The following is a 25,956-nucleotide window of genomic DNA, read 5'->3' as shown; positions in this document are numbered from 1 at the left end:
ACAACTAAAGCAGAAGAGAAGTAATATTGATGCTTAACTTCCCTTGTAACCTAGCCTTGTCATTTAAGCATGAAGCAAACTCCGAGGAATTTGGTTTATATGCAGAATGACAATGAGTGGTGTGAAGGCTACTTTTAAATGGAACAGTCGCTGAATTAATCTCAGACCATAATATGTAAAGTGATTGTATCAATTGGGAAGAGAAGTTACAATGAATCATAGAATCCCTACAGTGCGGAAGCAAGCCATTTGGCCCATTGAGTCCACACTAAAGACCCACTCACCTACCCTTTCCCTGCATTTCCTATGGCTAATTCACCTAGCCTACACGTCTCCGGATACGATGAGCAATTTAGCATAGCCAAACCACCTAACCTGCACATCTTTGGATTGTGAGAGGAAACCAGAACACTTGGAGGAAACCCACACAGACACAGGGAGAATATGCAAACTTCACACAGACAATCACCTGAGGGTTAAATCAAACCTGGGTCCCTAGTGCTGTGAGGCAGCAGTGCTAACCATTGAGCCAGCGTGCCACTCAAAATTTGCCAGTTACAATTAAACCAGGTATGAGCTGAACCTACAATCATCTAATTCAAAGTCTCACACATAATCCACTACGCCACTGGCCCAATGGACAAAATATGTCATCTGGATAAGATAGTTATCTGTGTTCATTCCCACAAAGTAAGAATCTTCGCCTGTTTGGAAGTGACCACATGGGATCTCAAGCTCATTCTGATAGTCACAGACAAAAAAGGGATCATTAGGTAATTTATAGCAGTTCCTCTCTTTATTCTTACTCATGACCTATATGCATAGGTGACTCTTAATAGGTCTAAGGAAATTGGTAATGGTGTTGAAGCAGTCAGTGTGGCCTCCATTTCAACACTCAGTATGTTCTCTGCATCAACACAACTTGATGGGGTTGAGATATTGGATGTTCAGGTCCCCAGCTAAAAGGTCAAGGGTGGTCTGCTGAAAGGAACACTAGCTGCCATTTGGCTGTAAACAGACTGGAGGGGAAATTCCTGTCCCACAAGATTTGAGAGTTTTCAGCCTCTGGTTGACCAACAGCTCACCAGCATTTTGAGGCAAGGGCATGTGACCTTGGATTAGGATTTAGGCCAGTTTATGGAGATCTCAAGGGTGCCAAACTGACAGGCCATGGTGAGATTTAGACCATAAAATGTAGGAGTAGAATTAGACCATTTGATCCATCAGGTTTCTCTTTCATTCAAGAACATCGTGCCTGACATGATCATCCTCAATTCCATTTTTCCGTTGTATCCAATAACGCTTGATTTCCTTATTGCTTAACAATGTCTATCTCAGTCTTACATATATTTAATAACTGAACAACAATAGCTATCTTCGGAAAATAATTCCAGATTCCTCACCATTTAAGAGAAGAAATTCCTCATCTTTGACCTAGCTGGGTGTCTCCTTTCTCTTATTATAGCCTCTGGTCCTAGACTCTCCTGCAAAAAGAAATGACCTCTGAGTATTTATCCCACCAGGCCCCTAAGAGTATTGTATGTTTCTATAATCTCACTTCACATCCTTGTAAACTTCAATGAGTTCAGGCCCAAATTACTTTACCTCTGCTCATAAGACAATCCTAAACTAACGAACATTCTCTGACTGTCTCCAAAGCCAATATATCTTTACTTAGATAAGGGGACCAAAACAGTTTGCAGGTCTAATTGATGCCTTGTATATATTTAGCAAGGCTTCCCTATTTTTATACTCCACTCCCTTTGAAATAAAGGGCAACATTCCATTTATCTTCCCTTTTAACTTAATCCACACATAAATGACCTGAATGCTATTTTTAAATCAAACAGCTGCTGAATTGATCTCAAACCATAATATGTAAAAAAAAGTATCAATTGGGAACTAGTATGCTAATTTTCAGTGATTTATACATGAGGGCTCTCAAATCTCTCTATGCTGCAGCTTTCTGCAGTTTTTTTCCCATTTGAATAATATTCAGCTCTGCCATTCTTCCTGCCAAAGCATAACCGCACATTTTCCCACATTATATTCTGTTTGCCAGACTTGGTCCACTCACTTAGCTTGTCTATATCCCTCCTGGGTCATCCTGACAACTTGCTGTCTCACTTATTTTTGTGTCATCTGCAAACTTGGCAATAGTACATTCACTTTCCTTATTCAAGTTCCTAGTATATATTGTAACTAACTGTTTGAGAGGCCAATGGTGCAAGGGGCACCCTAAGATGGTTAATCACAGCAGAGAAGGAATGAAGCTGTTTGGTGAGAAGTAATTGTCCACTTAGGGGCATCATTTAATCCACTAATAGGGAGTCCCCTGATGCCAATTCCGATGCTGGGTATAATTACAGGCAGGAATGGCAGACAAGTAGGTGGTAAGCCCACCCACCTTCAAACCCCCCAGTGCGGCAGTATAAAAACCAGCCCATAGGCTAGAATCATAGAATGGTTACAGAAAACGTATTGGATCCATCTAGCCACCAACTGCTTATGGCAAGAGCAATTTATCTAGTGGCATTCTTACAACCTTTCATTTGAAAATGGATATAAATTGATAATTTAATCTAGCTGCCACCTGTCTCAATCCATATGTTGCCTTGATGATTCCTACTCAGGTCCCCTTCACTTCTTACTATCCTTGTACAATGTATAGCCATACATGAGACTTTTGCTTTTCCATTTATGTTAGCTATCTGTCTTATCTTATGCTCTCTCTTTATTTCTCTTATTTCCTTTCTCACCTCCCCTCTGAACTTTCTGTGTCCTCACTTGTATTGTCAGTCCCAATATCTGCCATAAGCCCCCTCTTTCTGCTTCATTTTACTCTCTCGCTTGGAGAGCTGTAAAGATGGAGAAGATTACAGAGGTAGTCAGGGGCAAGGCCATGGAGGATTTGAGAACAAGGGTGAGCATTGAAATTTGAGGCATTCCCTAACCAAAAGCTAATGTGGATCAGCAAGCAAAGATGTTGAGAGGAGACGTTTACCTATAGACATGTAGTTGGTCTATAGAAATGCACCGAATACTACAAGCACTTTTCATTGCGATCTCTTTTAAGTTTGCATTCTTCCCATATCTCAGTTTGACACTCTTGCTTTGATGATGGATACTTTTAATTTATTCGTGTTATTCCTTTACTGCTGTAAGGCAAAAACACCATAGATAGTACCATATGCAGTGCTGCTGTTTGCTGTGAAAAGTTCAACCATTTTAGTAACAGTTAAATGCTCCCTGTAGGCTTATTCCAAAGTTACAAGATAAAAACACTTTTTCACCTTAGGTTTTCTTTTCCAAAGTCTGTCTGTCTATGCTCATAAATGTTATTCAGTTTTAAGGCATTCCCAAGTGGCCTTTTCAAATATCAAGTGCAAAAACATACTTGCTGTTCAGAAGTATTAATGTTGCAGTGCTCACTTGCGCTCTTCCAAAGTCCTGCGTAATTTATTGCAGCCTTATGTAAGGTAATCTCGATTAAGATTTCATTTAAAACACAGAGAGGTTATTCCTCTGTATGAATGAGTTACTCAAGGATTACCCTTGAGCTGCAGGAGCTCATAATTAATCTCTAAAACACTGCCAACGCAGAGAAAAAAAGTACTGAGAGGAATGATCAGAGAGGAACATTAAACAGAAATGTGCAAATGTGTGTGCATATTTGAATTTGTGTGTGTGATTGAGAGTATGTGTGTCCAATCAGTCCCTCTTCCTCCCCTATTCTTTATACATAGTCCTGATAATTGTTCCTTTCCAACTTTTATCCAAAGTATGATGGCACTAGCCCTCCTTTGTGGCTTATGCTTTTTAGAATCCAGTTCCAAAGTTGATTGTTGGCATGTGATGTCACTGGTACCCACATTCTGTCAAAACTTATTCTGGATCATACTGTTTTGATAACAGTAATCAATCTGTAGACTAAATCAGTTATTTCCTACCCATATTCATTCATCAGTTTCTATGGATTAGAGGCAAGGATGACACAGATGTTCTTCATTTAAGGCAAACATGTAAAATATTCAAAGATATTGGCATACAAGGGTGGTTAAGGTGTTTAGCTTGCCTCCATTGCTCAGATCTTTGAGTATAGGAGTTGGGACATCATATTGAGATTGCACAGGAGAGGTTATTCTGTGTGCAGTTCTGGTGGCCCTGTTATAGGAAGAATTAGATTACCAACAGTGTGGAAACAGGCCCTTTGGCCCAACCAGTCCACACCAGCCCTCCGTAGAGTAACCCACCCAGACCCATTTCCCTCTGACTAATGCACCTAACATTATGGGCAATTTAGCATGGTCAATTCACCTAGGGTGCATCTTTGGACTGTGGGATGAAACTGGAGCACCCAGAGGAAACCCATGTAGACACAGGGAGAACATGCAAGCTCCGGTTGCCCAAGGATGGAATCGAACCTGGGACCCTGGTGCTGTGAGGCAGCAGTGCTAACCACTGAGCTACCATGCCACCCTTATTATTAAACTGGAGAGGGTTCAGAAAAGATTGGCCAGGATGTTGCCAGGAATGGAGAGTTTGAGATATGAAAATAGACTGGAGAGACTGGGACTTCTTTTCAGTGGAGTGTAGGAGTTTGAGGAGTACTGAGATTTATAAAATCATGAGGGGCATAGATAAGGTGAATAGCAAGGGTCTTTTCCCCAGGGTAGGGAAGTTCAACAAAAGGGAGGGGTATTATTGAAGTGAGAGGAAAAAGGTTTAAAAAGAACATGAGGGGCAACCTTTTTACACAGAGAGTGGTTTGTGGGTGGAATGAGCATCCAGAGGACATGATGGATGCAGGTCCAGTTACAAATTTTAAAAGACATTTAGATTAGATTACCTACAGTGTGGAAACAGGTCCTTCAGCCCACCAAAGAGCAACCCACCCAGATCCATTCCCCTACATTTGCCCCTGACTAATCCACCTAACACTACAGGCAATTTGAGCACGGCCAATTCACCTAACCTACACATCGTTGTGACTGTGGGAGGAAACCCACACAGACACAGGGAGAATGTGCAAACTCCACGCAGACAGTTGCCAAGGCAGGAATTGAACCCAGGTCCCTGATGCTATGAGGTAGTAGTGCTAACCACTGAGCCACTATGCCACCCAAGGTAAGCTCATCAATAGGAAAGGTTTGAAGGCAAAAGGGCAAGTGCAGGCAGGTGGGACTAGTTTGGTTTAGAACATGGTCGGTGTGGACCGAAGGGTCTGTTTCCCTTCAGAATGACTCTATGATTCCGTGGTTCTAATATTGCTGTACTCATGTTCACTTGTATTGTTTCTAACTCGGAACATTCTACAGCAAATGTAATGGGTAATTCATGCGCATATCCAGCAAAATCTTAAAAATATTAAAGGCAGAGATTGAGATACCTTTTGTGTGAAGCAAACAATTGAATGACAAAAATCAGTCACGAACCTCACAATTCACAGTGTCTATCTTCAACCCCTGAACCAACTGGACAATTTACATCCTAATAACAGTGTGTACCATTAACACTTTGGTATTGTTTCAACAAGATTTCACCCATTGGTTTTACAGCTATAACTTGCAGTAAGGGACAGTTGGCATTGTTCATTTGTTTTTATTGACTTGATAAGGCAGCTACCTTGAAATAGTACGTACTTTATCTTCATGTGAAACAAATGCGGTTTTATGGTGTTTATGTTGTTCAAGTCAAATTATAGAAGCTATGCTCTTGTGGTCGAATAATTTCATGCTCTGGTATACTCAATCCCTAAAGAACAAATCAATACAAGCTGTGTCATTGATTAATCAGGTACCTATATTGAGGTACAATGACAGTCAGCCACATAAATCAGAATCATCATTAGTTACTACAACGTGCCAAGAAATGAAAAGAATCTGTATTTGTCAACCGAAGCTTCAATCAATTTAAATCTTGGAAGTTTGTATTACAATTCTGAAAACAGACTGCCTGCAATTTCCAACAAAAAATGCCTGTCAGTTTTTAATCCAGAATTTTGCACTATTTGAGAAATTGGTTTCGGAATCAGCTATTACTCAGAGGGTAGCAATTGCCTCTGCGACCAAAGATTGTGAACTCAGTTCCCACTGTGGAGATCGCAGCAAATTTTCACTCCAGTGCTCACATTGAAGCAGTGCTCCACCACTGAAAGTGCTGAATTTTAGTTGTGATAGTAAGATAAGGCCCTGTCTGTTTTCTCATGTGCACGTGAATGAATCCATGATGCCAAGCATGGTTAGTAAGTTTGCGGACGACACCAAAATTGGTGACATCGAAGACGGTGAAGAAAGCTTTCTAAGGTTGCAAAGGGATCTTAATCAAATGGGTCAATGGGCTGAAAAATGGCTGATCAAGCTCAATTTGGATACAACATTTTGGTTCAACAAACAAAGCAGGATTCATACAATTAATGGTAGGGCCTTGGGTAGTGTAGAATAGAGGGACCTGGGGTTCAGGTGTATCATTTGTTGAAGTTTGCATCACATGGACAAGGTCGTTAAAGAGGCATTTAGCATACTTGCCTTCATTGCACAGTCCTTTGAATGTAGGTGTTGGGAACTCATATTAAGGTTGTACAGGATGTTGGTGAGGCCTTTTCTGGAATATTGTATCCAGTTCTGGTCACCCAGTTATAGGAAGGATATTATCGAGCTGGAGAGGGTTCAGAAGAGATTTACCAGGAAGTTGTCAGGTATAAAAGGTTTGAGTTATAAAGAAAGGCTGGATAGGCTGGAATTTTTTTCACTGGAGCATAAGAGGTTGAGAGGAGACCTTATAGTAGTTTATAAAATAATGAGGGGTATTGATAGAGTTAATGGTAATTGTGTTTTGCCTAGGATGGGGGTTTTCATGACTAAGGGGCACACTTTTAAGGTTAGCGGAGAGAGATTTATAAAAGATATGAGGAACAAATGTTTTACACAGACAATAGTTTGTGTGTGGAATGAATTTTCTGAGGAAGTGGAGTTACAGTGTTTAAAAGACATTTGGATAAGTACATGAAGAGGAAAGGTTTGGAGGGTTATGGGCCAGCTGGCAGGTGGGACTAGTTTAGTTTGGGATTCTATTCAGCATGGACTGGTTAGACTGAAGGGTCTATTTCTGTGCTGTATGACTCTATAAGAGTAGATGGTGGGCAGGGGAGCAGGGGTTGATTCTAATGACTTTGCTAATATTTATTCCAAAGTCAGCATCACTGAAACAGATTATCTGGCAAGTATCACATCACTTTTGTGAGATCTTGCTGTGCAAAAAAATGGCTGTCATCTTTCCCACACTACAACAGTGACTAGATTTTAAAATTTGATTTGGAGATGCCAGTGTTAGACTGGGGTGTACAAAATTAAAAATCACACAACACCGTCCAACAGGTTTATTTGGAAGCATTAGCTTTTGGAGCAGCGTTCCGAAAGCTAATGCTTCCAAACAAACCTGTTGGACTATAACCTGGTGTTGTGTGATTTTTAACTTATATTTTAAAAGTGCTGTGTTTGATTGACTGTAAAGTTTTGCAACATCTTGAGACAGCAAAATGCACCATATAAGTGCAAATCTTTATTTTACTTTTACATTGGAGGATAACCTAGTAAATTATGAAATAATGTTTCCAAAATCAAGCTTCTACCTCAGACTGGTTTGCAATATCATTGCTTTTGGCAATATTTCAAACTATCCTGTTTCTACTAATAAGATTGCACTGGTATAGGTTTTGCTTATTTCTCCTAAACTCCTGAATACCACACTGGATGCTCTTATTCCTTATTACATTCTTCTTGTGTTCAAGTCATTGTTTCTTCCTCAGTTCCTCTTTTTCCAAATCTTCTTCTCCAGCCAACTTTCCTCACACATTCTGCAGGGTGTGCAACTTTCTTGGGGACAGGGCTTGGGAAATGCCTCTCCCTGAAGTAATGAAGTATTCCTGAAGTGAAAGGATTAATTTCAGAATATATATACATATAATGTCTACATCATCATTATCATTTATGTGTATGCATAAAAATTTGCGGGGGGGGGGGGGGCGGTGGAGCTGCGCAATGGCCAAGTGGTCTTATTGCTGAACTGTTAACCCAGAGACTGTGTAATGTTCTGGGGATCCTGGTTTGAATCCTGCCACAGCTGATGATGGAATTTGAATTCAATAAATATCTGGAATTAAGAGCCTAATGATGACCATGAATCCATTGTTGAATGTGGAAAAAGCCAATCTGATTCACTAAAGTTCTTTAGGGAAGGAAGCTGCCATCCTTACCTGGTCTGGCGTACATGTGACTCTCCCTTGGCAATGTGGTTGCCCAATTAGGGATGGGCCTAGCCATCGCTGTCCTCATCCCGTGGATGAAGTTAAAATATATATAAGTATGTATAAAATGGTAATGATGATTTAGATATAATGTCAGAGTCAATAATTAAGTGGATGGAGCTGCAAGGAAACAGAAGCTCGTGTGAAGATATCATCACGCTGTAAATAAAGACTTCCTGCAGAAAGTTCCAGGATCTCCAGCTGCACTACTTTTGGGGGACGAAGTAGAGTTAGACCCCAGACACAGAACAAAACATAACAGCCAAGTCAAATCATGACTCAATGAACATGCAATGAAGCCAGAATGACAGTGTAGATGCTGGAAGGATGTTTCCCTTGGATTGAAGTCGAGGACCAGGGTCTGAGGATAAGGGACAGACTTTTTAGGACTGAGATGTGAAGGAGTTTCTGTTCTTCAAGGGCATTGAACCTCTGAAATTCTTGACCCCAGATAGATGTAGGTCCTCCACCATTGAGTATATTCAAGATAGAGATAGAGATTAAGGGCATCAGATGATACAGAAAAAGTGCAGAGAAATGGCATTGAGATTGAAGATCGGTGTTATCTAGTGGAATGGTGGAGCTGACTTGAGGGTCCTGAGTTCCTAAGTAGTCCCCAAATCTAGGAGTACCTCATTCTAGTAAGGCACAACGTTCTTCAGCCCTCTATAATCACTAACAACTCCAAAATGGAATTCAAAAGAAACTTCTTTATCCATAAAATGATGAAAATATGGAATAAGCTACTACAGGAAATGATTGGGATGAACATTAGTTGAAGTTGGGCTGAATTGCCTGTTTCCATCCTAACTTTCTGTGTAAATCTGTGCACCTGTCCAGCGCCCAGATGCATGGCATTGAAGAAAATATCCCTAGTATCGTTAACCTGCTTTTCTGCTTGGGGTGTCTGTTATTTTGGGTCTTGGGTTTTCATCTTGGTTTCTCAGTGGTTCCAAATGGTTGAGACTCTATATTTCTAAACAGATATGTCAAATTTAGGCAAGCTATTAACTCAAAATACAAAAGAAACCCATTGGATTACAGGACAGAAGCAGATATTCATTCCAACTGGTTCATGCTATACTGTTCATGCTCCACACAATCCCATCTTTTGATCTCACTCTATCAACATACCTTTCTACTCCTTTCGCTCTTGTGTGTATCCAGCTTCCCCTCAACCACTCTTTGTGAGTTTCACATTCTCACCACTCTTTGAGTAACATGTTTTCTCCTGAATTTCCAATGGAGTGCATTAGTGGCTGTTTATAACCCCTAGTTTTCTCTCCCTCTTCACATTTTTTCAAGTTGCAGTGAATTTGTATTTTGTTTTCTATCATTGATATTGTACGGAATTTCATTTCCAGCCTTTGGCATTTGAGCATTGTTACACTGATGTTTTTCCAAGACCTTCTTCTCTTAGTCAGACCTGCAGCAAGTCAACAAAGCTTTAAATCTCTGGCCTAAATCTGTCAAGGCACATTACAGCAAACCATTGAGCCACATGTCTGGAAGTGAACAAGTCTTTCATGCTCAATTTTAACATAAGCACCTTTTAAATGCTCACTCCCTTTTGAGACTTTCAATGTAAAAGTAAAACAGCTAACTAAATTAAACTTGAAAAATTCCCTCTTGGGCCTCTTTAGTTTGATGATGTTTTGATGCTTGAAACAGCTGCTGCCTTGTAACGATTGGCCCTGTTTCTCTCTCTCTCTCTCTCACACACACGCACCAACAAAAACAGGTTTTGTGCAGCATTCCAAAGCAGTAAATATACCAAGAATTGAACATTTGTACAGCTCTTTGTGTGCTACATTTTATCATCGCTTCCTTCCTGACCATGCACTGAAATATTGTAATGTATTGTGAAGAGGATGTGGGAGAGCTGAGACTGTGATTTCCATTAACTGGATGTCCAGATAGTTTATGGGCGTGGTGTGTGTCCTCTATTTCACTCCCCTGTACCAGCATTTTATGTTGCTGCCGTTTTATAAGAAAAACAAATTTGAGTGTTAGTGAAAAAGTCTGCAGATGCTGGAAATCAGAAACAAAAAGAGGATTCGCTGGAAAACTTGGCAGATCTGTCAGCATCTGTGGAGGGAAAACAGAGTCCAGAGAAAAAGATGCTGTGCCGAAGGGTCACTGTACCCAAAACTTTAACTCTGCTTTCTCGGCACAGATGCTGTCAGATCTGCTGAGGCTTTTCCAGTGCTTTCTGGGTTAATAAGTCTGATTTCCCTTTCGAACTGCACCTGAGGATTATACGTTAACTTGACAAGAAAAGAACTTGCTCCATCTAGCCTGTTCCAAAATTTGTGAATTGATTAGGCAAAAAAGCCTAATCAGAACACATTCTATGACCATCCAAGAACTATATGACCTCTTAGGATAGGCAAGAAACCAATAGTAACCCTGGCCGATCTTCATTGTATTTGCAACATGCAAACAAGCTATGCAGCGTAACTGGCCTCTGCTAATAATCATACGACATAACAAACATCCTTTCTCTGACTGGTGTTCACCTTTCAACATTTCTTTCAATTCCTTCCTCCAACAGTGTGTTTATCCAAGTTAAATGGGCGGCACGGTGGCTGAGTGGTTAGCACTGCTGCCTCACAGTGCTAGGGACCCGGTTCGATTCCAGCATCGGGCGACTGTCTGTGTGGAGTTTGCACATTCTCCCCGTGGCTGTGTGGGTTTCCTCCAGGTGCTCTGGTTTCCTTCCACAGTCCAAAGATGTGCAGGTTAGGTGAATTGGCCATGCTAAATTGCCAGTAGAGTTAGGTGCAGTCGTTAGGGGAATGGGTCTGGGTGGGTTACTCTTCGGAGGGTCGGTGTGGACCAGTTGGGCTGAAGGGTCTGTTTCCACGCTGGAGGGAATCTAATCTTAAAAACAATGTATCTACGCTATTTGTCTCAACCTTCCCTATGGTAACAGAGAAAATTCTGGAGATTTTCCTCTCTGTTCCCCAAACATGTTCCCTTTCCAAGTAATCAAATGAATACAGGAGATCATTCTGGCTCTCATTTCTTTGCCGTGTCCACCCTTTTGTAAGAGTGATAGCTACCCCATATAGAGAAGGAGCTCAGTGAAGCAGTGCCCATTTCACAGTCAGTTCCAAAGGCATCTCATTGTCTGGGAAAAGAATCTAAGTTGAAGCTGGCCTCAGCACAATGTAAAACAATGATTCTGATCCTCCTCAGCCTATTTAACTGGAATAATTTGTTCACAAGAACACAACCTATTCCTTTCATTTAATTTACAAATTTCTATCAGATCAACCTCACATTGAAGAGTATTGGTTCTTCTAGTCTGTCTGATAACTGAGATGCTTTGCTCTGAATGAGAGGTTAATATTTGGACCTTGGTGAAAATAAAGAGAGGGCATTGAAATGGAGTGGTAGTGTTATATACATAGCATCTGGAAGAGGCCATTCAGCCCCTTTTAGTCTATATCATCTGGTGTTTAAAAGAATAAATGATCATGTTGAAACACAAAGCCTCTAAAAGGATTTGATGGAGTAGATGCTGAAAGGCTGGAGAATGAAGAAGAAGGGAACATAATCTCAGGTGAAGAGTTTGATCAGTTAGGACTGAGATGCTGGAGAGTGTAGGACAAGGGAATATAATCTCAGATGAAGAATTTGATCAGTTAGGACTGAGATGCTGGAGAGTGTAGAACAAGGGAACATAATCTCAGATGAAGAGTTTGATCAGTTAGGACAGAGATGCCAGAGAGTATAGGACAAGGGAACATAATCTGAGGTGAAGAACGTGATCAGTTAGGACTGAGATGTTGGAGAATGTAGGACAAGGCAACATAATCTCAGATGAAGAGTGTGATCAGTTAGGACTGAGATGAGGAGAAATGTCTTCACTTTTGTGAATCTTTGGAATTTTCTACCGCAGAGAACTGTAAGTGTTCAGTCATCATGTATATTTAAGTCTGAGATTGACATCTTTTGACTCTAAGGGAACCAAACAATGTGAAGATATTGTTGAGATGTGAGAAATGTTGTTGAAGCTTTTCGGTTTACAAGCATCAGGACAAATGCAAGAATGCCAAATTTCAAACGATTGCAGCAATTTGTACAACGGGGAAAGAATGCTGACTGGTTGGAACTTTCACTCTGTTTAGCTAAGGCATTGCTACAGAGAAAGCAACAGGGACTAGAATTAGAATTAGAATCAGAATCCCTACAGTGTGGAAACAGGCCCTTCAGCCCAACAAGTCCACACCAACCCTCTGGAGAGCAACCCACCCTACCCTGTATTTACCACTGACTATAGGCTCCCAAAACTCCAGATTATTTCAAAGAAGGTGCAAGATTTGAACAGTTACAATCAATTACATACTTTACTGAGGTCACTGTTATCATTCAGGAAATACAGCAACTAAATCTGACTTAGCAATCTCCCTCAAACTGCAAGTAAAAATAACCAAATAATATATTATGTGATACTGACTGAGCAATAGATACCAGCCAGAATGCCACAGAGAACTCACCTGCTCGTTCTTGAAATAGTGGCAATGGGATCATTCACATCTATCTGAAAGCATAGGCTTGGCCTTGGTTTGATATCCCACCTAAAAGAAAGGATTACTCCATGGTGCAGACTAGATTTGTGCCCAATTCTCTGGTGATGGAGTTTGAGCCACGACAATCTGACATAACTTGTTTCCTTTGACCCTAGGGCTGACAAATGTAACTGAAGTCAGTGGGAGTGGAGGCAGAATGGCCAACCAGAAGGGCGTCAAAATCATCTGGTTTAACATATTGACCAAAAGCAAAGCCTGAGTACTTAACGTGCTGAAGGCCGAAGTGCACTTGGGTTTCACAATGTGAATGATTAATGCAGTTGTTTAAATGACGAATTTGCCTCTGGTAGTACTTGGGAAGTCAAATTTGGTCATGATATGAACAGTTGGATTTAATATTTCACAGGCATAACAGGGGAAGTGATGGCGTTGTGGCAATGTCGCTGCACTGTTAATCCCAAGATCCAGACTGGGCTCGAATCCCACCATGGCAGATGGTGAAATTTGAATTCACTGAAAAAATCTGGAATTAAGAGTCTAATGATGACCTTGAGAACATTATCAATTGTCAGGAAAAACCTGTCTGGTTCACTAATGCCCTTTAGGGAGAGAAACTGCCATTCTTACCTGGTCTGGCCTGCATGTGACTCCAGACTCACAGCAATGGGGTTGACTCTTAACTGCCCTCTGAGCAATAAGTGCTGGCCTTGCCAATGATGCTCTCATCCCATGAATGAATTTAAAAAAACAGAATCAAAGGCTGTAATTCTTAGAATATTATTTTTAAAAATCCTTTACACACTAAAGAAAAATTAGAATTGCAATGCAGAATAAAGTCCCTGGCTGACTGGATTGGAGAAATGATCTACATGGTGTGAAGTGATGGTGTGAAATGTATATAGAACATAGAACATTACAGCGCAGTACAGGCCCTTCGGCCCTCGATGTTGTGCCGCCCTGTCATACTAATCTGAAGCTCATCCCACCTACACTAGTCCATGTACGTCCAATGACGACTTAAATGCACTTAAACTTAGCGAATCTACTACCGTTACAGGCAAAGCATTCCATATCTTTACTGTTCTCTGAGTAAAGAAACTACCTCTGACATCCGTCTTATACCTATCTCCCCTCACTTTAAAGTTGTGTCCCCTCGTGTTTGCCATCCCCATACTTGGAAAAAGGCTCTCCCTGTCCACCCTATCTAACCCTCTAATTATCTTGTATGTCTGTATTAAGTCACCTCTCAACCTTCTTCTCTCTAACGAGAACAGACTATAGGCCCTCAGCCTTTCTTCGTAAGACATTCCTTCCATACCAGGCAACATCCTAGTAAATCTCCTCTGCACCCTTTCCAAAGTTTCCACATCCTTTTTGTAATGCGGTGACTAGAACTGTACACAATACTCCAAGTATGGTCGTACCAGAGCTTTGTACAGCTGCAGTATATGATCAAAAAGAAAACAACAAATTGTCATCTGTTCATAAGTGAGGATAAGGATTCCAGTAATGCTTCTGAATTCTATCAGAACTGCCTCAATGCCTGAAGGTCACAGTAAGATTGCTGTGTATGGAAGTTAATATGATGATGACATAACCACAGTTAGAGTGCCTTCATAACTCTCCTATCCATGTGCTTGCAGATCACAGCCAGGAGTCTCTGGTGGAAGCTCAGAATGGAAATTAAGTTACGTCCCCACCAGGAAGTCTTAAAAATAAATGGATGAATCACCCTAGACTTCTCCCCTACACTTCCCACTATCTGTACGAATATTAGAATGGCACTTCACTGTGTAGCTCAACCAGTGCTACATCACATTTATTCACATTTCTCAATATTTTCAATGTCTCAAAGTGGGAAAAACGGCATTGTGAATATGGTTGTTTGCCTGTAATTATTCTCCCAAGTTGACTGGCCTGCATAAACATTTACAAGATTTAGAAATGTTTCTAAGTGCAACCTGATGGTAATTTTGAAAAGGCTTTGGGATATGTATTTGAAAATAAACGTGACATTGCAAAGGTGTGGGCCTGACTGGGTAACTTTCTTCAAAGAGCATTCATGGGCCTCTTTTGTTGGTTGATTCTGTAAGTGTTATAGTGCATTTCATCCTTATATATTCTAAATGTTAACAGTTCAGCATTTTGTGTTTTAGAATAAGGAAAACATTTGCACTGTCTGTTCCTGGTATGCACATCTGGGAACGCACGTCAGAAATGAACATTGCGAACATTTTCCAATAATCAGTCCAGAAATGTTTGACTGGAGTAAATTGTTTCTTTAATTTAATCACTTTTTTTCCTCCTGGCAATAATTGGCTGTCACGTCATCCTACTGACACATGTTAAAGGAATTGTAATTTGTTAGATCCTAATTAATGAGCAATTAACACGTCTTTTGAAAGCATACCCATGCAAAACCATTCACACCTCAGTAAGTTAATCAGTTGAAGGTTACAGTAAGTCCCCAAAAGGGGGCAACAATATCCACCAAGTTGGTCAAACAGATGTTTCAGCTGAGATGGTCTCCCCTCTTCTCTGGATAGAAAAGATCCAAATGCCCAATTTTGGAGAAATATTACTACAAGAGCTTGTTTGGATAGTGTCCTAGCTCCAGACATCTTCAACTGCCTCATCAATGTCCATCATAAGATCAGATATGGGCATGTTTGCTGATGATTGTACAATGTTCAGACTATTCACAATTCCTTGATTACTGAATCTGTCCAGATCAATATGCACCAAGACCTGGATAATATCCAGGTTTGACCTGATAAGTGGCAAGACATGATAATACTACAGATGTGCCAGGCAGTGACCATCCCCAACAAGGAAGAACCTAACCACTTGATGTTCAATAGCATTATCATTGCTGAACCCCCATTGGCTAATTTACATTAGGGTTACCGTTGACTAGAAACTGAAATGGACCTGTCCACCATCTACAAGGTTCAAATCTGGAGTATGATGGAATATTCTCCTCTTGCCTGGATTATTGTAGTTCCAATAACACTCAAGAAGCTCAAAATCATCCAGGACAGAGCAGCCCAATTGATCAGCACCCCATCCAACAGCTTAAACATTCATTTCCTCTATATTGACACAATCGTACATGATACACTGCAGTATCAGTGTGCCAGTTTACAACTGGATAAGGAGGAATTTCTTCTCTTAGAGGATTGAAAGTTTTTACTACAAAGCTCCTTATCACAGAGCTATGGGAACAGAGTCCTTGCACATTTTTAAGGCTGAGAAAGGTAGATTCTTGACCAATAGGGGAGTCACAGATTATGGAAATAGCGCAAGAAAGTAGACATGAGGAGTGTCAGATCAGCTCGATTCCTATTGAATGGTAGAGCAGGCTCAAGGGGTCGGATGTCCTATTCCTGTTCCTATTTATCATGATCTATGGTCTTATCTCATCGACAACACCTTCCAAACCCACAAGCATCACCACCTGAAAGCACAAGGGCAACATGGGAACATTATCATGTGCACGTTCACTGCAAGTCACACACCATCCTGATTTGGAATCATATCACCATTTCTTCACTATTGCAGGGTCAAAATAAGACCATAAGACATAGGAGTGAAAGTAAGACCATTTGATCCATCAAGTCCACTCTATCATTTAATCATGGCTGATGGGCATTTCAACTCCACTTACCCGCATTCTCCCCGTAGCACTTAATTCCTTGTGAGACCAAGAATCTGTTAACCTCTGCCTTGAAGACATTTAACGTCCCGGCATCCACTGCGCTCCGTGGTAATGAATTCCCCAGGCCCAGCTCTCTCTGGCTGAAGAAATGTTTCCTCATTTCCATTCTAAATTGAACCCCTCTAATTCTAAAGCTGTGCCCACTGGTCCTAGTCTCCCCGCCTAACGGAAACAAATTCCCAGCGTCCACCCTTTCTAAGCCATGCATTATCTTGTAAGTTTCTATTAGATCTTTCCTCAATCTTATAAACTCTAATGAATACAATCCCAGGATCCTCAGCTGCTCATTGTATGTTAGGCCTACCGTTCCAGGGATCATCCATGTGAATCTCTGCTGGACACGCTCCAGTGCCAGTATGTCCTTCCTGAGGTGCGGCGCCCAAAATTGGACACAGTATTTTAAATGGGGCCTAACTAGAGCTTTATAAAGTCTCAGAAGCACATCACTATTTTTATATTCCAACCCTCTTGAGAAAAATGACAACGTTACCTTTGCTTTCTTAATCACGGACTCAACCTGCAAGTCACCCTTTAGAGAATCCTGGAGTAGCACTCCCAGATCCCTTTGTACTTTGGCTTTATGAAGTTTCTCACCGTTTAGAAAATAGTTCATGCCTGTATTCTATTTTTTGGAACTCCCTCCAAAGCAGCACAGGACATGTCACTGACAACCCCAGGATGTTCCACCTTCACACCTTACGATTAGCCTCTCAAGTGCAATTAGGAATGGACAATAAATGCTGACCTTGCCAGCATTGCCCATAACCTGAGAATAAATTAATAAGCAACAAGAACAGGGGAGTTCTTGACTCTATTTTGGTCAATAACTATTCCTCAAACAAGATTACTTGATTACAGGTTCTCTTGCCAAAATCTCATTTCTGTTTATGGGAGCTTACTGTGCACAATTGACTACCATGTTTCCTGCATTGCAAAAGTGACACAATTCAAAAGGATTTTATGTCTATTCCTGCTCTGTCTCGGTTTACTGTTTTTAAACACTGGAGCAGCTGAGTAAACCCAGCTGGGAGTTTTCAAGATATTGACATTCCAGGGATGCAAAGCACCACCAAAGAATTTGTGATCCTTTCCTGCACCTGTTGCCAAATGCTGTACCTTTCTGTGCAAACTTCTTGCTGCATTACCAGGCAAATGCTACGTGCACAGGAACATGCTGATGCTTTGTTGGGTATTCACTATGCATACCTTCCAAAGAGGTTAAGTGTGGCACAGCTATCTCAGTGGGAAAACAAACCATCTGACTTGACAACTGGGAGACATGGGGAATAACGTAATCCTGGCTTGCATTATCTTTGTGGGGTTTGTACCCTTTGTAAATGGAAATTTGAAAGACATATCTGCGAATAGAAATACTCAATGCAAAACAGCATTCTGTATTTGCATAGCACTTTTAACATATTAAAATGTTCCTAAGATGCTTCATGGGCATGTTAAATCTGATCCTCTCAAGCCAGTATTAGGGCTGATGTCCACAGACTTGGTCAGAAAGGTAGCTTTTTAAGGAGAGTCTTTTGGGAAGAAAGAGAGAAAGAGTGCAGCAAGGTGTAGAGTGGCTATTCCTTACCTGATGGCCAAGGCAGCTAAAGGTACAGCTTTCAAGGAAGCATTTAAAATTGGAGACACTCAAGAGACCAGGATTGAAGGAGCACAGGTATCTCAGTGGGTTGGAAGGGCATTACAGAATGAGGGAGAAAGTGTGACACCATAGATCTATTTCAACACCTGTTTAAAAACATGAGAATCAAGGTTTTCGCAAGCTTGGAGTGAGTGTTAAAACACTTGCTGAAGAGTGATGGGTGAATAGAACTTAGACGAGTTACCATTGTCTTTCAGTTCTACAATGCTGTATTTCATGTAGCTGTTTGTCATACAACCTGTATTGAAAAAATGTTCAGCTTACCACATTGAAAAGAGAAAACATTACAAGACTTTACTTGAACACAACTTTCGGTATAATCTGTTGATGAATTTATGTTGGTTGAAGGATCAATATTGGCTAGGGTGAACTACTGTTTGACATTGTGGATGTTTTACATCCATCTGACGGGATCATCAGCCTCATCTGAAAGATGGCACTTCCAGCACTGCACCATTCCCTCAGTACTGCTGGAGCCAGGATTTAGACAAGTCAGGAGAAAGTGAGGACTGCAGATGCTGGAGACCAGAGTTGAAAAGTGTGGTGCTGGAAAAGTGCAGCAGGTCAGTCAGCATCCGAGGAGCAGGAAAATCGACGTTTCGGGCATAAGCCCTTCTTCAGGGAATTTCCTGTACAACAGGTTGACATTGTTCCCTCTGAAGGTGATGAATGGTTTGTGACTGTTTGACTGGATTAGTGAGAACATGAGAAATGCTATAAAAACTAGAGCAGATTTAGTCTAGATTTTTTTGTTGGTGCAGACTGGGTGGGCTGAAGATCATCTTCTGCCCTGAATGATTTTATGAAATACATTGGGGCTTTATGCAACATGATGAGCTTCACAGATTTGTGCAATTTGGCTTAAAATGGTGGCCAGGAGATGAAGTCCTTGAAAGTAAATTTGACGTCAAATGATGGAGCAATATCAAGAGACAAATAATCCTGAACCCCCAGAATGAAAAAAAAAGATCTGGAACTCATTAAACAGAATCTACTCAGCTGAAAGCAAGTCTAAAGCTTGGAGTAGTGACCTTACATGTATCAGAAGAGATTTGTAGTATTTTACAAGCCCCTGAGCCATTGACAGCTAATCAAGTCCTAAAGGATTACTAAAGACATTTTCATCTGTCTTGGATGTCTTTCTCAAAGTAGATGAGATAGAGAGACCATTTGCCAAGGAAATCTCCAGTTGCTCTCAAGTCTGGCCTGACAATGTAGAGGAATAGGCAGCCCCACATTGTAAATGTCAGTGCAAAAAATGGATATAATGACAAGAAGGGCAAGACATTGTTCTTCAAGGAACCGGAAGCTGAGGGAAAGCTAATGAAAGCGGAAGAGGCAGTCATCATGGAACAGCGGAAAACAAAATTATGATGGGAATAAAGAACAGGCAGTTGAAGATGCCTGGAGTCAAGAACAAAGATCATGTACTGACAGCAAAAGACTTTGCCAAGATCTTGATAAGGTTACGACTGTAGCAACCAACAGATGCAAAAGCAGTGCAATGACTTGTTGGAGTTATGAACTATTCAGCAAAGTTCTTGCCTAACCAAAGTGTGAACATTTATCTGTGTTCTCTGTGATTTTGGAGCACAAAAGCAGCTTTCAATCAAATCAAAGAGTGAGCAGCAGAAGCTCCCAGGCTGAGGAAGTCATCAACCCAGCAAGGACACAAAACAGGAAAGACAAGCATCTTCCTCTATTGAGTACTCACCATGGGACTGACATACCCAGGGGAGAAACATCTCACCAGGAATGAGCAGACACCAGACAAACTGATAACAGCTCACACATGTCAACAAAAGACCTGAATTTAGAGAGAATGATTGAAAAAGATGCATGTGCAGAGACTGATAACAGTGGGACAGATTAGAATTTTCAGTTTTATTCATGAATGATATGTTCTCTTTGTTGGCCATCTTCATCGAGTAACTTGTAACTGCAAATAATAGTGCATTCATTTTTTAAGATATTTTGTGAAAAAGTGAATGTTTTGGAAAAATACATTTGTACCAGTTTTCAGTATCACATTCTGTAAATTGTTTTCACTGCAGTTTACGGTAGCCAATAAACATTTTACTGGAAATAGGCTCAAACCAACAAACTTGATTAAGTTAAATATTGATATTAAAAGAATTAAAGTGTGCCTGTGGTAAGAACATTAACTCACTTCTTGTTGTCTAAGGTAAAAACACAAATGTGCTTCCTGCTGTAGATGCTTGAAGTGGATTCTTTTAAAAGACTGCACTGTAATTTACAGCGGAATTGCTCAGGTTCTGACACCTCACTGACTTTGTTTGCAATTTAAACTCACCATGCTCTGGATGAAAGGAAGCATTTCAGTTATCTAGTCCTTAAGCAAAAAGTGTGCTTGCTTTTCACAGTTTAAACATTGCTAATGTACCATTTTAAAGTCTGGTTGATTGAAAGTGCATCCAACGTTTTCTGGGCATATATGTTATATGCAATTTATAAAGTGTGAATTTAGCAAGACAACATTGTTCATTCTAGTCACGTATTTGATTTAAGGAGTTACAGATATGCAGAAGTTGAATTATTTGTGTAAAACAATTGTTTGCATGATGTTGGTATTTACTGATAATGCAGCTAGCCCAAAGACATGTTCAGGATTCAATCAGTGGCAGCACTTTCATCTCTGATTTAGAACTTTCAAATCTGTCTCCAGAGATTGGAAAACATAATCCAGGCCAATGTTCCCAGTGCAGAATTGATGGAGTGCTACATTGTTCTGAGTGCCACCTCTCAAATAAGGTGTCGACCTAAGTCCACAACGATGCTCTCCAGCAGTCACAAACAAGACACTATTTTGCATAACAGATGTGAGGGGGTCTGGGATTTCCCCTCCCATCTCCTGACCAATATTTACCCCACAGTCGACGTCACTAAAAAGGTCAAAATTATCTAGACGTGACTGCATTGCTGTTTGTAGGATCTTGCAGTTTACATATTTCGCTGCTGTGTTTCCAATGGTATAACTATAACTACATTTCAGAAGTTCTTTATTATCTGTAAAGCACTTTGAAATGGCCAGTGGTTGTTAAAGGCACTATAAACATGCAGTTCTTACCTTCTGATTTATCAAAGGATTCTAAAATACAAATCTTTCCATATCAGTGGTCCCATTTGTTATTAGAAACACGTTAACATTCTGCTATTTTAGCTAAATGTAACAAACGTAAATTTGATCTGAGACATCTGATATCTTCACATCTGTTGTTGTTCCATTTCTCTCTCATTAGTATGTGGCTAATGAGTTAATCCTTTAATTCCTGCTCGGAACATTTCTGGTGTGTTCCCAATTCCTGCCTTGAAGCTGGTTGCTGTCTTGTTTCCAGTTTGATCATTGCTTCATTTTTGGGTCATTGCCAATTTATTAGCTAAACAGCGGGTTCCAGCATAACCTGCATTTGTATAATGTCTTTGATCAAGTAGTTGGTCATCTGTCCTAATATTTCCTTCTGTGGTGTTATACTTTATCAGATAAACACTGCTGCGAAGCAGCTAGACACATTCTGATACATTAGAACACAATTTGAAGCAGGCTCTATTGCAAACCTTCCTGAGGCACTTCACTGGAACATTATCCCAAATTCCCATAAAGAGAGATCAGAAGAGGCGATCAGTAGTTGTCTTAATTGGAAGGTCTTAAGGAGTGCTTTAAGACAGAAATTGGCCCAGTATTGGGAGGAGTACCGAGACTTCAAATGGCTGATCTTCCCAGGCTCCTGGTTAAGCAATATTTCAATTTTAAAATTCTCATCATAATTTTCCAATCTCTGCCATTGTAAAATCCGATCTGTTTATCAAATCCTTTAGGGAAGGAAACCTTTCATCTATTTGTGGCTACCAACCAATAAGAATGTCATTGACTATTATCTGCTCTGTGAAATGGCCAATCAGTTGCAGAAAATCGCTATTAAACTGACTGCAGTGGTTCAAATAGACTATTCATCACTAATTTTTAAAGGCCTTGGGATAAAAGAAACAGTAGCAACATGGATGCAAAATTGGCTGAAAGATAGTAAACTGTGAGTCTTATTTAATGGGTATTTTTGGGGCTGGAAGACGGTTTGAATGTAGTTTCCCAGGGTTCGGTTTTGGGACTGTTGCTTTTCCTGATGTACGTGGGGTTTGTTAGCTCAGCTGATCTTGGTGGGCTTGGGACATTTCAAAGTTTGTGGATAACTTGGGAGAATTGTAAACCGTGAGGATGACAATTTTGTTTTATTCATTCACAGGATGTGGGTGTCACTGGCTAGGCCAGCATTTATTGCTCAGAAGGCCAGTGCATTTGCGATGGACAAAAATAGACTCTTTCTGACTGTAACAATTCTGTGATTTTGTGGATTTCTCAAGGTGAATTGGGGATGATCAGCTATACTGGCTCTGTCAGCAATACCCACATCTTGTGAACTAATGAATAAAGAGCAACATACTTAATAATGACTGGAAAGAAACCAAAGTATATTATATTATACAAATCAAAATAAACTCTGTTCCTGAATGTAAAGCTAATCTTAATGTCTTTACAAGAACATTATCTTTGAGCAATTAGCTGGCTGATTAATTTATTCCACACCTCACCTGTTAAAAGTTAATTGCAATCATCAACATTTAAAATCCAATATTTTGTTTAGCTCTCAGGTTCAGTGAAGGTATACATTAAGGAAATAATATAAATTTGTACTCTTGGCTGGTAAGTGCCTTCAATTTTCATAATAAGAAAAATGGACGGAATGATCACCAGTGATTCCACTCAGCAAATTCCAGTCCCTTGAATGTAGCATGAATGTCATATAAAACAGTATCTTCCAAGGCAATGTTTTACATAATTGAGGTCTGCTAATGCATCGTTGTTTCAGCGCATTCTTCTGCACAAAGCTCAGATGTGTTTAGTTGTCAACCCACAGGTTAGTAAAGCTTGAGTTGTTCTGCAAACAGAGAATAAAAGCAGCGAGGTCGCCCATTGTGGAGGGAGTTCTTAATAAGTATTCCAAAAGAGTACTGAGCACAAACTGTAATTAGAAGATAAAGCTATTATCTTTTAATGCAAATTGGACAAGAGCCGCTTATGAGAGAATGCTGGTGGAGGTGGGGAACAGATAAATCAATGCACCTAGGAGAAAATGGAAAAGACAGAAATGAAATGGTTTTCCAATGTCAATTTTTGAGGGCCAAGGTATCACTGACATAAGTCTTAACATTTATTGTTAGTGAATGGATGCTCACCGTGATTCAATGACATTTTTCTGCTTTTTCTTTTAATATCAGAGTTAAACTTTTCAAAACAAGGTGGTTAAAGCTTCCATTGTAAATGTTATGAAAGGAAAAATTGCAACACTTACCTTGGATTACTCCAACAACATCTGGCAATCAACATAATGGACCCAACAACCCTCTCTGTAGTCCAAACTTAAGAGTTGCACTTCTCTAGCGCCTTTCATGTTTTCAGCATTTTCAAAACACTCTCTCAGCCATGACTCAGTTGGTGGCACTCAGCGTGAGAAGGCCTTGGGTTCGAGACCCACCCCAGTGGCTTGAGTACAAAAATCAAGTTTTGCAGACCCGATGCAATACTTAAAGAATGCTGTACCGTTTTTTAGATGAAATGTCAAGTTGAGACCCAAACTACCCTCTCAGCTCTGTATAAAAGTTCCACTTGGCACTATTTCTAAGAAGAGCAGAAGAATGACAAGATCTGACTAAAACTTATCCCTCAACTAATACCACTAAAGTTTTCAAATCATTGTCATATTTCTGTTTTGGGAGCATGCTGTGTGTAAATTGGCTGTCATTTTACTGTATCACAGCAACGAATACACTTCGGAAGTATTCTATTGGCTGTAAAGTGCTTTAGGAAGCCTGAGGCTATTTTCCCTGGAGAATCGAAGGCTGAAGGGTAACTTTATAAAGGTTTATAAAATCATGAGGGGCATGGATTGGGTAAATAGACAAGATCTATTTTGCCAGGTATGGGTAGTCCAAAGCTAGAGGGCATAGGTTTAAGGTGAGAGGGGAAAGATATAAAAGGGACCCAAGGGACAGCTTTTGCACGCAGACGGTGGTGTGCGTATGGAATGAGCTGCCAGAGGGACTGGTGGAGGCTGGTACAATTACAATATTTAGAGTCATAGAGATGTACAGTACGGAAACAGACCCGTCGGTCTAACTCATCCATGCCGACCAGATATCCTAAACTAATCTAATCCCCTTTGCCAGCACTTGGCCCATATTCCTCTTAATCCTTCCTATTCATATACCCATCCAGATGCCTTTTAAATGTTATATTTGTACCAGCCTCCACCACTTCCTCTGGTAGCTCATTCCATACAAGCACTACCTTCTGTGTGGAATTTAAAAGGCATCTGAATGGGGATATGAATAGGAAAAGCTTAGACTTAGAGGGATTTGGTCCAGGTGCTGTCAAATGGGATAGATTAATTTAGGATATCTGGTTCATATGGACAAATTGGACCGAAGGGTCTGTTTCCGGGCTGTACAACTCTTCTACTCTATGAAGTGCAACTTTCTCTCTCTGTCTCAGTTCTGGCCAGAGGAGTATCAGCGTAGATCCTGTGCTCAAGTGTTTGAACATTCCTGACTCCGAGGTGAAAGTGCTACCCACTCAGCCCCAGTTGGACACAGAACTGGTAGATGGCGCCAAACTTGAAAGGCAAAACCATGACAATTGCAGGACCAGAGGAAGACTGAGAGAGAAATATCATGTTATAAAGTTATGCTGAAGAATTAATTTAGTAAAACGTTGTCTTGAGCCTTCATTTCAATTTGGTGAGGAGGTGAAGCAATGTTTTGCTGACAATAAAAATTTTTGCAGTGTCTGAAGTTTACCAGTTGCAGAAAAATTCAGAATGTGGGTTTAAGCGGCATGCAGGATCCTGGGCTTTTAGCATGGAATACAAACTAACAAATAAAACCAGTTAGATCTCAACTGCTACATGGTGCCCAATTCTGGGAGTGTACTTCAGGAAGAATGTGAAGGCATTGGAAATGGTGGAAAAGAGATTCATAAGAAAGTGGGTTTCAAGAATATGTTATTGAGGAGAAGGGCAAGAAAAGATTTGATAGAGGTTTTCAAAATCGTGAGGAATTTAGAGAGAGCAGATAGAGAGAGACTGTTCCAGTTGACAAGAACCAGAGGACATTGGTCTATGATGATTGGCAAAGGGACCAAAGGCAAAGAATAATTTTTTATTTTGCAGGTTGTGTTTAGGATGTGAAATCCCCTGGTAGAGAGTGTGGCAGAGGCAGATACAGTTGAGGCATTTAAAATGCAACTGGGTATCTATAGGAAGCAAATTGGAAGACTACAGGGAAAAGGACTGGCATTGACGCAGTAGGCCAAATAAGCTCTTTTTCCCTTATAAATTTCCATAATTCTGCAATAAGAGTTTATTTTACTTTAAGATATAGATTGCAGCCCAACTTAAATATTCAATTAAAACCATTCTGTTGTTTATCCACAGGAACTTTTTACACCTGAATGCAAGTTTAAGGAATCAGTGTATGAGAACTACTATGTGATCTATTCATCAATGCTCTACAGACAGCAGGAATCTGGCAGAGCTTGGTATCTGGGTTTCAACAAGGATGGCCAAATCATGAAGGGAAATCGCGTGAAGAAAACCAAACCAGCATCTCATTTCCTGCCCAAACCATTGGAAGGTAAATCGTTGACAGTAGATCATCAATGACGTTG

General features: G+C 40.4%; 1 protein-coding gene across 2 annotated transcripts in view; it reads left to right on the top strand.

Annotated features, from left to right (window-relative positions):
* Positions 1 to 25,956, top strand: part of fgf14 (fibroblast growth factor 14) — a 513,640-nt gene that overhangs the window by 473,074 nt on the left and 14,610 nt on the right. For both annotated transcript variants that reach the window (XM_072578066.1, XM_072578067.1), the window contains exon 4: positions 25,724 to 25,922. In XM_072578066.1, the coding sequence (XP_072434167.1) occupies positions 25,724 to 25,922 (199 nt within the window). The remainder of the gene's footprint in view (positions 1 to 25,723; positions 25,923 to 25,956) is intronic.

Source organism: Chiloscyllium punctatum, chromosome 9 (genome assembly GCF_047496795.1).
Source record: "Chiloscyllium punctatum isolate Juve2018m chromosome 9, sChiPun1.3, whole genome shotgun sequence".
NCBI lineage: Eukaryota > Metazoa > Chordata > Chondrichthyes > Orectolobiformes > Hemiscylliidae > Chiloscyllium > Chiloscyllium punctatum.
Note: the sequence above shows the minus strand (reverse complement) of the source record. Positions and strands in the feature narration are given on the sequence as shown.